The sequence below is a fragment of the Bubalus bubalis genome, chromosome 14 (genome assembly GCF_019923935.1).
Source record: "Bubalus bubalis isolate 160015118507 breed Murrah chromosome 14, NDDB_SH_1, whole genome shotgun sequence".
NCBI classification, from domain to species: domain Eukaryota; kingdom Metazoa; phylum Chordata; class Mammalia; order Artiodactyla; family Bovidae; genus Bubalus; species Bubalus bubalis.
Window position 1 is genome coordinate 82,183,681 of NC_059170.1, and position 16,190 is coordinate 82,199,870.

A 16,190-nucleotide genomic window follows, 5' to 3' on the forward strand; every position below is an offset into this window, starting at 1 on the left:
CTATTGTCTCTCATCCTATTATTATTTCCACCCTTGTTCAATTATGCCTTAAAATATCTCTTTTAATGCAATTTTTATGTAGTTTTAAGAGATAATTTAATTATATGAATATGTCTAGGCCATTCTATTTATCTTGATGTTCCATGATTTTTCTACTACGCCAGACTGCAAAATTTTGCTAATTAAGTTTAAAAAGTTAGATTTCATATGCTTTGTTCTTTAATCCTACTATTTTTAGGCAAAAAGAAATCAAATGAGAGAAACTGAAGGCTTTCTGTCATAGCCCTGCTTTACCTGGCCAGGGGTTCATGATGAATCTCCTTGGTTTTCTTTAATTCATATATTTTTGGTGAAAAGTATGCAGTGATTCATATCACCACAGATGGCATTGTATGGATAATTTGTCAGCCATATTTTCCATGCTGTATCTTTTCCCAGGCAGGAGGTCAGTCACAAAGGCAGTCTGAGCTCCCAGGTACTTATCAGGTGGGAGTATTTAATAGGTGAGATACTTCCTTTCTTCTAAGACCCTCTTACCCTGCTCTGATACAGGTGGCAACAAAGCATTATAACTTTGTCTCAGGGAATGGAGAGACAGAGGAGAAGTAAAACTAAAGAATACCTTTTCTATTTGGTTCTAAGGATACTCTATTGGGTTCCTTGTCCCCAAGTCTAGGGGACATCCCAAGTCCTAAGGGAGAAGCCTATGGATCCTTTCCCCAGAGATGCTCCAGAAATTTCCAAGCCCCCATATTCCCCATCAGCTGGAAAAACAGAAGACTTTTATTTTATTTTTTGGCCCTTTGGCATGGCGGTGACCTAGTTCCCAGAGCATAGATTGAACCTGCACCCCCTGTACTGGAAGTATGGAGTCTTAATCACTGGACCACAGGGAAAGTTTTATCTTTTTTCTTTCCCTCTGCCTAGCCCCTGAGGGAAGCACTAACAGTTCAGTTCAGTTCAGTTGCTCAGTCGTGTCCGACTCTTTGTGACCCCATGAATTGCAGCACTCTAGGCCTCCCTGTCCATTACCAACTCCCAGTGTTCACTCAAACTCATGTCCATCGAGTCGGTACTGCCATCCAGCCATCTCATCCTCTGTCGTTCTCTTCTCCTCCTGCCCTCAATCCCTCCCAGTATCAGAGTCTTTTCCAATGAGTCAACTCTTCACATGAGGTGGCCATAGTACTGGAGTTTCAGCTTCACCTTCGTTCCTTCCAAAGAACACCCAGGACTGATCTCCTTCAGAATGGACTGGTTGGATCTCCTTGCAGTCCAATGGACTCTCAAGAGTCTTCTCGAACACCACAGTTCAAAAGCATCAATTCTTCGGTGCTCAGCTTTCTTCACAGTCCAACTTTCACATCCATACATGACCACTGGAAAAAACATAGCCTTGACTAGATGGACCTTTGTTGGCAAAGTAATGTCTCTGCTTTTGAATATGCATAACTTTCCTTCCAAGGAGTAAGCATCTTTTAAGTTCATGGCTGCAATCACCATGTACAATGATTTTGGAGCCCCCCAAAATAAAGTCTGACACTGTTTACACTGTTTCCCCATCTATTTCCCATGAAGTAATGGGACCAGATGCCATGATCTTTGTTTTCTGAATGTTGAGCTTTAAGCCAACTTTTTCACTCTCCACTTTCACTTTCATCAAGAGGCTTTTGAGTTCCTCTTCACTTTCTGCCATAAGGGTGGTGTCATCTGCATATCTGAGGTTATTGATATTTCTCCCAGCAATCTTGATTCCAGTTTGTGCTTCTTCCAGCCCAGCGTTTCTCATGATGTACTCTGCATAGAAGTTAAATAAGCAGGGTGACAATATACAGCCTTGATGTACTCCTTTTCTTATTTGAACCAGTCTGTTGTTCCATGTCCAGTTCTAACTGTTGCTTCCTGACCTGCATATAGGTTTCTCAAGAGGCAGGTCAGGTGGTCTGGTATTCCTATCTCTTTCAGAATTTTCCAAAGTTTATTGTGATCCACACAGTCAAAGGCTTTGGCATAGTCAGCATTAAATGTCTAAAACCATGAAAATAGAAGCAGAGGACTAAAATAATTCACAGTAGAGTAAGTAAATCCTCAAACAATAAAAGAGTTGACTGTCCTGCCTGACATTGACATAAGTTACCTGCTCTATTAATACTTTCTCCTCCTAACTTCTTTGATCAGTATTGCTAGAATTTCTTTTGAAATTCACAAAAAGTTTATTGGAAAAAATCCATAGGCCCTTGCCTTCTACCCAGAAGCTTATAAAAGTGACTTTCAGTGACGTTAGATAACAAAAGCTGATGGTCCACCTTGAACTGATGAGGAGGCTGATGGCAAGTCCATAGCACCAGATTCACTCATGATACTTTACATGGGCTCTCTGACCAGGAGGGAAAAGGACAGCAGGGAATGGTTGTAAGCTAATCTCTAAACAAAATTCATGATTCATTACTAAGGTCCCCTGTTTTGAAAGTTCCTGGTCAGGCTCTTTCCTGTTCAGTGTATGTGTTTTACTGGGATGGCTACCTTGGAAATGACCTGATCATGGCATCAAAGCAGCAACATGGGACTGCTGCTGAGTTCATCCTGAAAGCAGACATAAGGGAACAGTGGCACAGTGCTAAAGTAAAAAACAATGATTATGCTGTGAAGGTCCAAAAAAAGATGATATGGTTGTCTATGTTAAAAAAAAAATGCTAAGAAAAAGAATGTATTCTTACTTGAAAGGAAATTACTATATATATGCGAGCAAGATGGTAAAGAAAAAGAGAACCAGCTTTTAAAGAGTTTAGTGAATTTAGTCTATTTCCTGTATAGTACTTAACAAATCTTTATATACTGTTTGTGTGCTTAGTCGCTTAGTCGTGTCTAGCTCTTTGTGACCCCATGGATTTGTAGCTTGCTAGGCTCCTCTGTCCATGGAATTCTCCAGGCAAGAATACTGGAGTGGACTGCCATTCCCTTCTCCAGGGGATTTTCCTGACCCAGGGGCTGAACCCAGGTCTCCTGCATTTCCAGAGGATTCTTTACAGTCTGAGCTACCAGGGAAGCCCATATAGTGTTTACTATAAGCAAATATTCATTCCATCCTCACAGTAACTCTATGAAGTGGGTGCTATTTTTATGCTTATTTTATGAATGAGAAACTCCAGGCAAGTAGCTTGCTCAAGGTCACATGGCTTACAAGTGAATAAAATGGGATTTGAATGCAAAGCCAGGTTTTGTGTCCCATGCCATTAACTACTATGCTATCCTGCTATAGAGCACATACTCTAGTACTGGAAAAAGGCATCCATAAATCATCACCATCATCATCATCCCAACAGGAAGGGCTAGCATTACCTGGGCAGTGATCATGTGCCAGGCGCAGAAATCCTATAAGAAAGGTACTTTTTAATTCCCATTTTCAGTTGAGCAAACTAAGGCTTAGAGAGGTTAGCAACTTGTCTAAGGTCACAGGGGTACTCAATTTGAGTGCTGGAGGCGGTGCCAGGACAACAGAAAGGCAGATGGTAGTGAGTGTGACTGACGATGTTTAATCTCCATAACTTTCCCAGCACTAGCCTGGATGAGAAACAAGGATGATGAAAAGGAGAGAACCCTGCCTCTGTAGCAGTTGGCGTCAATCTGGGCACCACAGATCAGTCCTAAAAATAGCCCCAAATGTGACCAAGGAAGCATTTTTTCCCATGATTTACTTATCTCTCCAAAACGTGTGACTTTAATCTTTCTGTTAAAAGAAGCTGGGCTCAGGCAGGACAAATGACCCATCTGACAGAGGCACAAGGAAGGATTAGCTCTTTGATTTGGCTTTGTCTATCAAGGTCTAAAATTCTTTTCCAGACTTAATTTACATTCTATTCTCTGCAAGTAATTTAGAGGCACCCGCTAGCATTTTTATTCTCCCAATCATGAGTCTAACTCTTAGAAAGAAAAATAAAACACAACAAAAACATGTTGTGCCAAGGCAAGGACACCAGAAGTGCTAAACAGAGGCTGTGATATTGCTTTGTGGGTTTTGAAAAAAAATATGCAGGTTACCTTTTAAAAGGAACAGCCAAATGCATGCAAATATTATCTTTCAAGGCTGGAAGCACAGAGAAATCTCTACAAATTATACTTTGGAAGACAGATGGCCTAAGAATCCTCACAGAGTTATCACACAGTTGAGATGGGCAAACTGGACAATATGTCTGTCAGCTAGCATGGCCACCAGCCTCACTTTTCGGAGTCAAATGCCAATTGGGCAGGATCTGGCATTCACATGTTTGGATGTCATTGGGATTAGGCAGTTGAAAATCCATTCATCATCATTCAAACCCTGCTCTTACTGTAATGATACCAGAGCATGTTGGAAAGTTACTGGTCCAACGGCTTAGCACCTCCTAAAACCACTTCCAAGCAGAGCCCTCAGAAGTAATTTCCTTGGCTCATATTGGTTCTCAGTGCTGTGACTGTGATGTGTGTCCTGCTAGACCAGCTAGGAGAAAGTAAGTGCAGATAGTTCAATATCCCAGGGCTCACCAAAATCTATTTGCCTGATTTCAGAAATAATCTATTAAATGCTCCCTTTTTAATTATCTTTTCTCAGGCACAAACTTTCCTATTATGTTTGCCAACTAGCTGTGTTTTTGTGTAGTATGTGAACTTTGCTGGCTTCTTTGTCTATTTTACCCATTTCTTTCCAATCCTGGAGTTACTATACTCTATAAATATCCTCACACATTATTATTTTATCTTAGGTTGGAAAGTGTCATGCATTCTTAATCTATCTTGATGGCAAAAACTGCTCGCTCGCTCGCTCTCTTTAGTCGCTCAGTCGTGTCCAACTCTTCCTACCCCATGGACTGTAGCCCGCCAGGTCCCCCTGTCCATGGGATTCTTCAGGCAAGAATACTGGAGCAGGTTGTCATTTCCTTCTCTCTATAACCGTAACTATATAAAAATACAAGCCCAAGATACCAATGATAATATGCATTAAATGGATATGCATTCTGCAGATCAACCTCATGACCCAGCTGTCATGGCTTCTGTGCCCCTGTATGTAGTTCTACTCGCATTCGGTTGAACTTGTTAATGTGGTTTGTATGGAAGTTCTTAATAATAACACCTCGTTTTGAATTAGCACTTTTCCTTTTTCAAAGTATTCTCACGTCTGCAATTTCTTTGCATCTCACTGTTCTACTTGGTAGGTAAGATGGCATTTTATTATTTAATAGGACAGATAAACTTTGACTGAGTGAGATTAAGCAGTTCTTTTAAGTTGACATGATTAGATAAGAACAAAATCCAGATTAAAACTCCACATTCTTTAACATGGGTTTGGAGTGTTTTTTTTTCACTAAATTTATGTAAGGGCTGATCGATCATTTAAAGATAGAGGTACACAGAGGGTAGGGAACCAGTCTATCACATTTTATTAGTGCACATCACATTGATCTATCAGAGGAGACCCTTCACAATGAATCTCAGTCATGTCCAACTCTGTGCAACCCCATGGACTGTAGCCTGCTGTGCTCCTCCGTCCACGGGATTCTTCAGGCAAGAATACTGGAGTGGGTAGCTGTTCCCTTCTCCAGGGGATCTTCCTGACTCAGGGGTCGAGCCTGGGTCTCCTGCATTGCAGGCAAATTCTTAACCATCTGAGCCACCAGGGAAGCCCACTGACAATAACACAAAGGAAGCCAAAATGTTCTAGATCCTCCACCAGGACGTCATGTTCCTTGGTTAAGATGGACATTGGTTTTGCCCAGGACTGAGATGATGATGCAATATTAATGGCTGCCTACTTTCTTCATTCTCACTTCCTATATTACTCTATTTGTGCTATCTGGGATCACATCTCAAATAAACTCTTTCGATTCTTCTCCCAGAGTCAGCTTCTGGAAGAATCTAAACAAAGAGAAATAACAACATGAATAAGAAGCATTTTAGGTTCCTTTTCTACATTTAAGGTAGAGTGTTAGGTGAGGAGTTTGATTTTTTTCAAACATCCTCATTTGTCTTCTTAAAATTGCGCTATCCCTACTCTGCAGGTAATTTTGCTTCTGTAACTGGAGTCCTACAGATGGCACTGGTTCAGAGAGACAGGCCTCCTACCATCTCTACAATGAATGAATGAAATTATTGGTCAGTCTCAGCTTCCTGACATTAATTCACCCTTTGCCATGGCATATATTGCAGCTTTTTTGTGAAGCATTAGGGTAGACAGCCTACATCTCACTTCATCTGGCTTTCTTGTGGTCATCATATATTTTCCATGGAGTTGATTCCCTTTGCATTCAATTTCCTTCCCGCTTATTTGGTATAAAATCAACTATCAGCCAAACTCAGCTGTGGCACATTTTGGGGCCAAGTGCCTGTGGCTTCAAGGCTTTTCTATAGCACAGTGCAACTGCTAAACTGTTTCTTCTAACTGAGTCATTGGCCTCCATCCCTACCCCTGCTGAGAAGGAAAAATGTGCAATACTGACTGCTAATGCTTTTTTGTGATGGGAGGTCTAGAGATCTAGAGGAAAACAGCCATTATCTGCTTTGTCCCAGTAGTTCTCACACGCAATGGCAACGCATCTTGGGAAGGCGTAATCTGATGAGGGAAAGACGTTTTAAAAAGACTTGGCAGACTGGGGTGGAATATGCTACCAATTCCCTTCCCCACCTCTTAAAACCTGCATTTGTTTTTGTCTTTTATCATATAAACAACCAGACTGGTTGTTTTCTGAACAGAGGCCATTTCAGCTGTGAATGAACCCAGTTGTGGCTTTCTGGCTAGAGCTGTGATTCTTAGCAGACACTGAGGTTACTGAGAGAAAAAGACCAGGACTCCTGGACCAGGCATTTGCCTTCCTCAAGCCCACTTCCTGCCTCCTGGGAAACAAGGAAATGCAATCAGAAAAGGAAATCCAAGGAAGTTACCAAGTGAACTAACAAACAATGGACTCATAATGGCTCTCTAGAAAAAAAAATATATTTTTTTCATTTCTGCCAATCTCAAATATTTCAGAGAAGTCTATGAACAGATGAAACACAGAGTTAAGAGGAGCTTGGAATATACTCACAGAAGCTAATGTCATTCTTCTATGACCTTCCACAGAGGTTAGAAAGTCAATAGGTTGGATTTAAATGGGCTCATAATCAGTAAAATACTAGAGTGGCTTTTCAGCAGCTTTTTCAGCATAGGAACTTAATTAAGGCATGAAAAGAACTGGCTTTATCACACAGCTTTTATCTGTCTTTGTCTTTTGGGAAGAAAACCTATCTTATTTGAGTTGACTCTGTTCATTGATTTCTGTTCTTTTATTTCTTGTATTACTACACAGATCATGCATATACAAATATTTAAGTGAATGCCACCTTAATGGTGAGACAGATCATTAGGCCAGTTAATATCTCCTCCAGATGAGTGGTTTTAAACTGAGCATCTTCAATCTCCTGGGGTTTGGCAGACGTGCCTTCAGAGGAAGGTATGGAGCAGAAGAGGAAACAGGAGTAGGGTAGCTATCTTCAGCTACAATTCATGGTCCCCAATTCAACCAAATAGTGCTTCTACTGGTTGGAAAAACCGAAAGGTTTTTCTTACACATTGACCAACGAGTGAGCCATTGTTAGAAGAAACAGACACAAATAAAAGTATGCTGTGTCAATGGCGGTCTGAAAACTACTGCTATGGATGCAAATTGCTAACTTCTAAATAGATGACACTGCCTTTTCTGAGCAAGTCCTAACAGAGGGCTCCACGTGGAGTCCAGAGTAGTGCAGAGAACTCTGCACTGGGACACAGAAAATACAGTTCTACTCTCAACATTGTTACTTCCTTAGCTGCCTCTTCTACGACCAGTGAGATAGGGCTAAACAGATAAGTTGCTTGTAGACAAGAGATCCTGTGATTTTGAGGCTTCCAGCCAGGACTTCAGGAGTGATAACAGCTAAGACCTTAGTGACAGGTGAGAAAGGATGAGCCATGAGCACAGCCCTTTATTTATTTTTTTCCCTCTCAGTGTTCAGCTACACTGACATTACCCATCTTTCACTTTAGATTCTGTTAAGGCCATTTGTAGAAAAGTGTTTGCTTTAGTTTAGGTTCTTCTAAAAGTAGGCTTTGAGATAAGGATTTGAGTGCAACAATGGAAGGTAACCTAGGAACTAATGGTTAGGGGAGTGGAGAAACAAGAAGGGAAGAAAAGACAGCTAATAAAGGGAATGTTATAAAGTAGGTTACAGTTGTTGGCAACTGGGTTTCAAACCTACTTGAGAGCTTTGGAGGATATGGAGAATACTTATTCAACTGTCCCACACCGTGGGCAAGGAAGAGAGGTACTACTTCCCGAGGGAAATTTACTCCTGGCGACATGAAGTCCTGGACACTTGGAGGCTGGCTGTAGTTGGGCTGAGAGAAAGACCTGGAGAGTTGCAGGAGATGCTGTGGACTAATTGGAACCATGAATGCCAAGGGATAGGGGATAAGCACTGATGTTTACTGGTGTTGGTATCATCCCATTTTACAGATGAGGAAACTGAAGTTCAACAAGACAAGTCAAAGTCACTTAACTGGCTTAACCATAACACAACACCAGCTTCTTTTTAAAATTATGGCATGTTTCACTTCTTGAGGATACATAATACACATTTATAAAAATAATCATCATTTTGATAACTTCTACCTAGTAAAGAGAAATGGTGCTGGGAAAATAATGATTTTTAAAATTCTAGTAGGAAAATTCAGTGTTAAAGTAAATAGTAAGATTCCAGTATAAATCTTTATACTTTAAAATATAATTATAATTCAACTTTAATAAAAATACACATAAAATATTTATTAAGTCAGAAATGAACATTTCTGCACAGAAATGACTTGCCATATTTTTTCAGGTTTCATCATCAAATGAGTCTAATTTATTATTAATTGCAATAAGTTAAATAAGCCTGTTAGCCAAGACATAGCAGCATTCAGGAAAGTCTTGTCCAATGTGCTGAATCTCACTTTTAGACCCATAAATGGGTTGAAATTATTTGGCATAAATACTAATTCTTATTTTTCATTAGTTCAGACCAACAAGAGTTCAATGGGCAACAGTTAAGATATGCAACCTTCTTATCATGAGCAACTTATTTAGTTCTTCCAGTAAATCTCTCAGAATATGTTCAAAGATGAGCAAAGTAGGGGGTGGAAACGGTCAAAGGTTTTAATGGCTTCCTAAGGTATCATAATAGGTGGATAAAGAGTGATGATAAGTTGTTGATTTCTGACCAGTTTTAGTGAGACCTGCTGTTTTATCTGCCTGGTGACTAGTCTTTTTTCCAGGTGGCACACCCAGGCTGAATTTCAGAGAACCACCTCTCTCCCACTCTCAGCCCAAGCAGTTTAGGTATCTGACTCTTTATTGGCTCTAGGGGGAGTCATGTGACCAGTGTTTGTCCAATTGGTATACTCCATCCTCCAGGCCACAGGGGTCCTAGTTCAGGAGTGGTCCTGGCTGGCTTTTAAACCATGCTCTGGTTTCTGGGATTTTGATGGAACTATGAGTAAGAGGAGTTTCTGCATACTGAGACTGGCAGGCCTGGAGCTGCTGGTGGCTTTCTTGCCAGGAGAGTCTGTCCAAGAATTACAGTCAGTACAGAGAACGTCACTGGGAGATGAAAGACGGGTCTTGAGGACATCATTTGAGCCCCTGGATAAAGTTATGCTGCAAGTCATTAACACACTCGCTTTTTGCCTTTATGCACCAATTATAAGCATATATGTTTATATGCATCAATTTCTTTCTGTGCTTCAGTTTCAGTTGTCATTTTTCAACTAAAGGAGTTCCACCTAATACTGCAGGCTGCAAGACTCCCAAACCCAGTGCCCAATCTAGCACACTCGGAGTGCTTCTTGCTGCTGATAATAATGACACAATATAGTTCACTTGTAGGAGTTTCTTAAAATGATATTGAAAATACAATGGGGTTATTTCTAGTGATGCAAATCATTATTCGTGTAGGTGGATTTGGAACAAAAATGCTTTCTATACCTGAACTTCTATTTGCTTGGTTTAAAACAAAATAGCTCTGCTATTATTCATTTTGAGTTCACCTATTAAACTATTAACTCACAGTATTTTAGTAATTTAATTTCAGCAAAGCAGGGAGGCTTTCATATGCCACACCTCGTAAAAATTTAAGGGAAAGAACATGTTAAAAAAGAAAATTACCTTGAAACATTTGCTAATATTATAATCTATTATATTAATTCAATTGTTTAACAAATAGTTATGAACACCTGCTTTTCACAGAAGAATTAAAGTATGAACAAATTAAACTGTTTTCTTTTGGTTTGGCAGCTTAAACAGTATTTGGTCTTCTTTCACAGACATAACTGCTGAATCTAGAGGTCTATAGGCTGTTACCTAAGGCACCAATACAATATTTCATTTTTCATATGAATTTTACTCACTGTCTTCCTTCTAAAGAGTTTAAGTGATAAAAAATTAACAGTTTAAGAAACATTAATCTTCAAACTTACATTCATGACTGTTCAATAGAGGCAGGGGTCATTGTGTAGCCCTATGTTAAGCATAGTTAGTCCTCAAGTGCAAACAACATGGTAAGGAAGAAACATTTGCTGACTTGGGGCCGCATGAATTTTTTAGTGTGTGATTTTAAATTGTAGAAATAAATCTAAAATCTAACTCCCTTGAGAACAGTAGCTTCTGCAACAAGATTCCAACTCAGTGCAACCCAAACACATGAACGTTTGGCCTTAGACAGCACAGAAACCTTCCAATTATTTATAAGCAGTGCATATCCACAGAGACCGAAACTCCAGCGTGGAGTGTGGGTAACACACTGATGGCAGCAGCTGAGAGCATCACCGATGCTCAGCTCTTCGGGCTTTCATTCCGTGCTTCCAGGTGCTGTGCCTATGCTCAGTCTTAGCCATTAGGCTTTTAGCTACATTAAAATTTTTTCACTTAAATGAAAATTACCTTCTATGTTAAAATTTTATAAAATGCACATAATACTAAACATTAGCATATGTCAAGTTTGTGTGTTGTCTATTTGTTTTACACCAGACTTTAGAATACGTTTCTTGATATCAGAGAGTATAAGTGCATTTTTGTTACTACATATGTATATTCTGGCTTCTCAGGTGGTGCTAGTGGTAAAGAACCCACCTGCCAATGCAAGATTAGCAGGAGATGTGGGTTTGATCACTGGGTGGGAAAAATTCCCTGGAGGAGGGCATGGCAGCCCACTCCAGTATTCTTGCCTGGAGAATCCCATGGACAGAGGAGCCTGATGGGCTGCAGACCATAGGGTCACAGAGTCGGACACGACTGAAGCAACTTAGCATGCCTGCTTGTATATTCTGTATGTATCTTATTCCCATTATTTTATATCAAATATAGGCAAATATGGAAGTGTTTTTCTCAGATTAATGAGACTGAGTTTGGGGGTCATTTTAATTAATGCTTGAACACATTTGAAGAACTAGGCAAAATGTAAAGTACAACAGAAAAAAATATAATATTAAATTTAACTACTTATTTTCTTAGGTGTTTATTGATTAAAATGGAAACTTACATTACCATATGTAAAATATACAGCCCATGGGAATTTGCTGTATGACTCAGGAAACTCAAACAGGGGCTCGGTATCAACCTCGAGGGGTGGGATGGGGCGGGAGATGGGAGGGAGGTGCAAAAGGGAGGAGATATATGTATACCTTTGGCTGACTCACGTTGAGGTTTGACAGAAAACAGCAAAATTCTGTGAAGTAATTATCCTTCAATAAAAAATAAATTAATTAAAAAAGATATTAGCTCATTGAAAATTAAAAACTGCTTTTTTGAAGAGTATCTTGGTATGAGATTTTTTTTTTTTTTAAACTTTACAATATTGTACTGGTTTTGCCATATATCAACATGAATCCGCCACAGGTATACATCTGATCTCCAAGACTTGGTTTCCTTCTTTGCAAAATGATAATGTATATTTTGAAAGTCATATAATAAATGAAAGCTAATTTCCTTGCATATCAATCAATGAAGCCATATAATAAATACTTTATTAAATTGTACTTTGTTGGACATATAAAGGAGTTCCTAAAAATACGTTAAAAGTCAAACATCAAATAATATGAACTGCAAAGTCAAAAAAAACTTTGAAAACATTTGGAAAAAATATCTCAAAGTCTTGGTTACTAAAAAATTGAAGTCTAATCCAACTATTTCTTATTACTACAAACACATATTTCAAAATTGTTATCCTTTTGACAATGTTACAACAGTTGCTAGAAAAACAAAACAATCTTCTCTAATCTTTGTTGTTCACATAAACAGAGCCAAAGCAGCAAACAAAATGACTTGGTGTGAGACATTACAAGTTCATCTTCCTATTGAAGTTTTGGGATTGAGAAATGAATACTGTGGTTAAAAAAAAAATCACATCAAGGCTACATGGAGACTTCACAATCAATTACCATATTAAGGTGTAGAAAAAATAAAGTTGTAGAAAAATAAATTAAATTGCTATTTTATGTCTTAAATATTATTTATTTATTTATTGGTTTTGTTTTGTAAGATCTTAATTCCCTGACCAGAGGTTGAACACAAACCCCCTGCAGTGGAAGCATGGAGTCTTAACCACTGGACCACCAGGTAAGTCCTCAGAGTTGCTTTATTAAATATACCTGAATTATATATGTCTGCATGATTATGGAATTTATATCTAGTATGGCTGTAAAACGGCACTAAACACTCTTGCATTTGCAAGAGTCTAATCTTAATTTCCATTAGAATCAAAATTGGTTTCTCGAGGATGACAGAGTTTTACAATAACCTATCAGAATATTTTCCTTTGTATCCTCTACTTTGTCTGAGTCATGTATGGGGTGTCACACACTAGATGAAGTACGGACCATCAGCAATGTGGTGTGAGGGGATGAGAAAAGGGCACAGTTTAGATTCTGAAGTGCCTCATTGGTTTCACAAGAGCTTTTTGTTTTCCTGGTGTCATGGGCTGTTTTTAGAAGTCTTGTCGGACTTGTTAAAACACTGTTAGTTATTTTTGGCGAAGTTTAGATTTCAGAAGGGAACGGTCAAGCTATCCATGAGAAATTTCCAAGGAGTCTCTAGTTTAATGATAGGGAGAAATCCCAACTCTATGGCACCAGGGAAGAAAGAGCATCAGATCTGAGGAGGCTGGAGGGCTGGCCTGGCAACACCAGCATGTGCTGTTGGGCCAGTCATTTCCTTCAATGTCAGCAATGGTAAGAATGATGCTACAACAAAGGCAAAGTGCCTGACAAAGAAGCTTAGACTAGAATGAACATATGTAAAGTAATAGAACTAAAAACTAAAGCAAATCATCTCTAAATTCTCAACTAATAACATGTAGAATAGAATTAATGATAAGATATTAGTTCGTTAGTGAAGTCGCTCAGTCGTGTCTGATTCTTTGCGACCCCATGAACTGCAGCCCACCAGGCTCCTCTATCCATGGGATTCTCCAGGAAAGAATATTACTTTGATATTAATAAATACTTCCATTTCTCATTTAGAGGACTAGTTCCAGAAAAAAATGCAATATGCTAAAATAACTTTTAAATCTACTTTTATGATAACTATTCTTATTAATGACCATAAGCTTACCAGAGCTGTTACTTATGAATTACTTGCATATTAACAGGAAATCTATTTCTTCTTAATAATTATTTAATTGCATTTTATTTTCTTTACTCCTTATGGAATATTGTCCAAGTTGGACAATATCTAGGCAATTTACAGTAACATCAGTAATAACATACTAATTTTCTCAGTGAAGGAATTTCAATCCAGATGAGACTTGGTCACTAGTGATAAAGGAAGAACTGATGATCCAGTTCAGAGACAATGATGCCACATATTAATACAATTAGGAACTCCTTGAAACTGAATTTTCATGATCTTATTTTTGCAAGTCTTTTCTCCAGAATCAAAGATATAAATATCTCAATAATTTTCAGGCAATTTAGTTCATCTATCTGATACCAGTTTTTTCCCCTTACAAACACTTATTTTTTTAAGCACAGAAGGACAAAGTTTAAAATATTTTTTCAAGTGGAAAAATTCAATAGTGTAAGCGAGAATAAGATAAGGTTCTAATGGATTGAATATTCTCTTCAGTCTTAGTGATTTAGAAATATCTGTGGGTCATGTCACAGAACTAGAAACAGAACCAAAAGGGTAATTTTTAAGATAGTGAGTTTCCTGTCTGAAGAAAGATGCATTCAGTCATGGGGAAAATTTAAAACAAAACAAATTATTAGATATTTAAAAAACAATATTGCATGCACGCTAAGTCACTTCAGTTGTGTCTGATTCTTTGCAACCCCATGGACTGTGGCCTGCCAGGCTCCTCTGTCCAGGGGATTCTCCAGGTAAAAATACCAGAGTTGGTTGTCATGCCTTCCTCCAGGGGATCTTCCCAGCCCAGGGATCAAACCCGCATCTCTTAAGTCTCCTGAATTGGCAGGTGGGTTCTTCACCACGAGCACCACCTGGGAAGTCCCCCAAATAATGTTACATACACATGTATACATAACAACAACACAAACATCACACAGTGATGGTGATGGCTTTGTCGCTCAGTCATGGCTGACTCTTTGTGACCCCATGGACTGTAGTCTACCAGGCTCCTCTGTCCATGGGATTTCCCATGCAGCAATACTGGAGTAGGTTGCCATTTCCTTCTCTAGGGCATCTTCCCAAGCCAGGGATCAAACCCAGGTCTCCTGTAGTGCAGGCAGATTCTTTACCAAATGAGCCACCAGATAAACATCACATACCAAACTTAAAAAAAAAAAACAAAACCCTAAATGACCCTTGGGTCCGTGACTATGAAGAGTGGCCCACTCACAATTAGAACTCGAGCCTCATTCTGGTGTGGGAAAAAGTGAACTGACCTTTTTTGGCGAGGCTGTTGTTAGGTTCATACTTCTCAATCAACACTTGGACTTGCTCTTGCTTTAAAGGTGGGTAAAGTATTTCATTTAGCCGGGGATCTCGCTGCTTGAGGTTGATAAAATCCATCATCTGATCAACTGTAAGGTATGGTTTGCTTTTGGCACCACTAAAAACAGTTAAACACCAGGAAATTAGCAGGTTTTTCTGTCAAGTCTCATGCATGTATTTGCATTTAGCAGCTCTGTAGAAATAAATGCCTGCCATACCTGGCAAGAGCATGCTATACTGGAATTCCTATCTTGCCCTAACACCCTGTGTTGCTCCATCACAACTGCTGTATCTCTGTGGGATGCAAACAATTTGCAATGACTGCCACCAAATCCCAATGCCCTTGAACTATACCAGATGCAAAAGAAAACCACAGTAGGGAACATGCGTTCTGTGTGTGAAGGTGCAGCACTCTAAAGAGAACACAGGTTATGGGTTGCTGTTTTGATTATGATGCTAAACTGGTTTAGTCATCAAATTCTCATATTCTGCTTAATCACCCTAAAGATGTATTTATTACTCATTACTAAAAAGAACCAATATGATTGGGGACATTTTCCTTTTCATTAAAATTATGTTTCAGCAAGAGTCAATAACTCTGAAATGTAGTGTGATTCAAACTTCCCATTTCAATCCTGTTGACAACCCAAAGACAAGTTCAGAGGTACAGATGTTGCAGATGTTCTATCAATTACTGATGGCAATGAACTCAGCAAAGTACTGTGCTTGATTTCCATATTAAAAAATCTTTATTTAGCTTATCAATTTTGGACTGGTCTGTCAGCATGTAGATTTCAGTATATCAAGAAAGTTAAATTGCTACTTCCCCATATTTGCCTTGGTGTTTTATTTGTTTCTTAAAAAAAATAATTTAAAAAAAGTAATGTCTGTATAATTTCTAATATAAAAGCAAATAATTTTTAGCTGGGGGGGGTTTAGTGATCTGAAATTCTCCTATCACTGATGCAATGCAGAGAAGTATGATGACAGGTTCCCGGTTCAGCATTCTTTCTACAGCATGAGTCTATCTGCAAAGACTCTTGCCTACATGCCACTCAGTTCTAGCCATAGTCTTCAAACCATGCAGAGACCCTCGAGAATATTAAGACAATGACACCCTGCAACAAGTCACAGCAAATTTCACTCATTACAAGCAGTGATTGAACCTCAGAGGTAGGAATGTGTGATGGTCTCCAACAAATGACTCAGAAACACTGCTGT

The 16,190-nt window shown here is 39.0% G+C and overlaps 1 protein-coding gene across 6 annotated transcripts in view; it reads right to left on the reverse strand.

The window, feature by feature from the left end:
* Nucleotides 1-16,190, reverse strand: part of PLCB1 (phospholipase C beta 1) — an 849,858-nt gene that overhangs the window by 239,599 nt on the left and 594,069 nt on the right. For all 6 annotated transcript variants that reach the window (XM_025264704.3, XM_025264705.3, XM_044928314.2 and 3 more), the window contains exon 9: nucleotides 14,921-15,087. In XM_025264704.3, coding sequence (XP_025120489.1) covers nucleotides 14,921-15,087 — 167 coding nt within the window. The remainder of the gene's footprint in view (nucleotides 1-14,920; nucleotides 15,088-16,190) is intronic.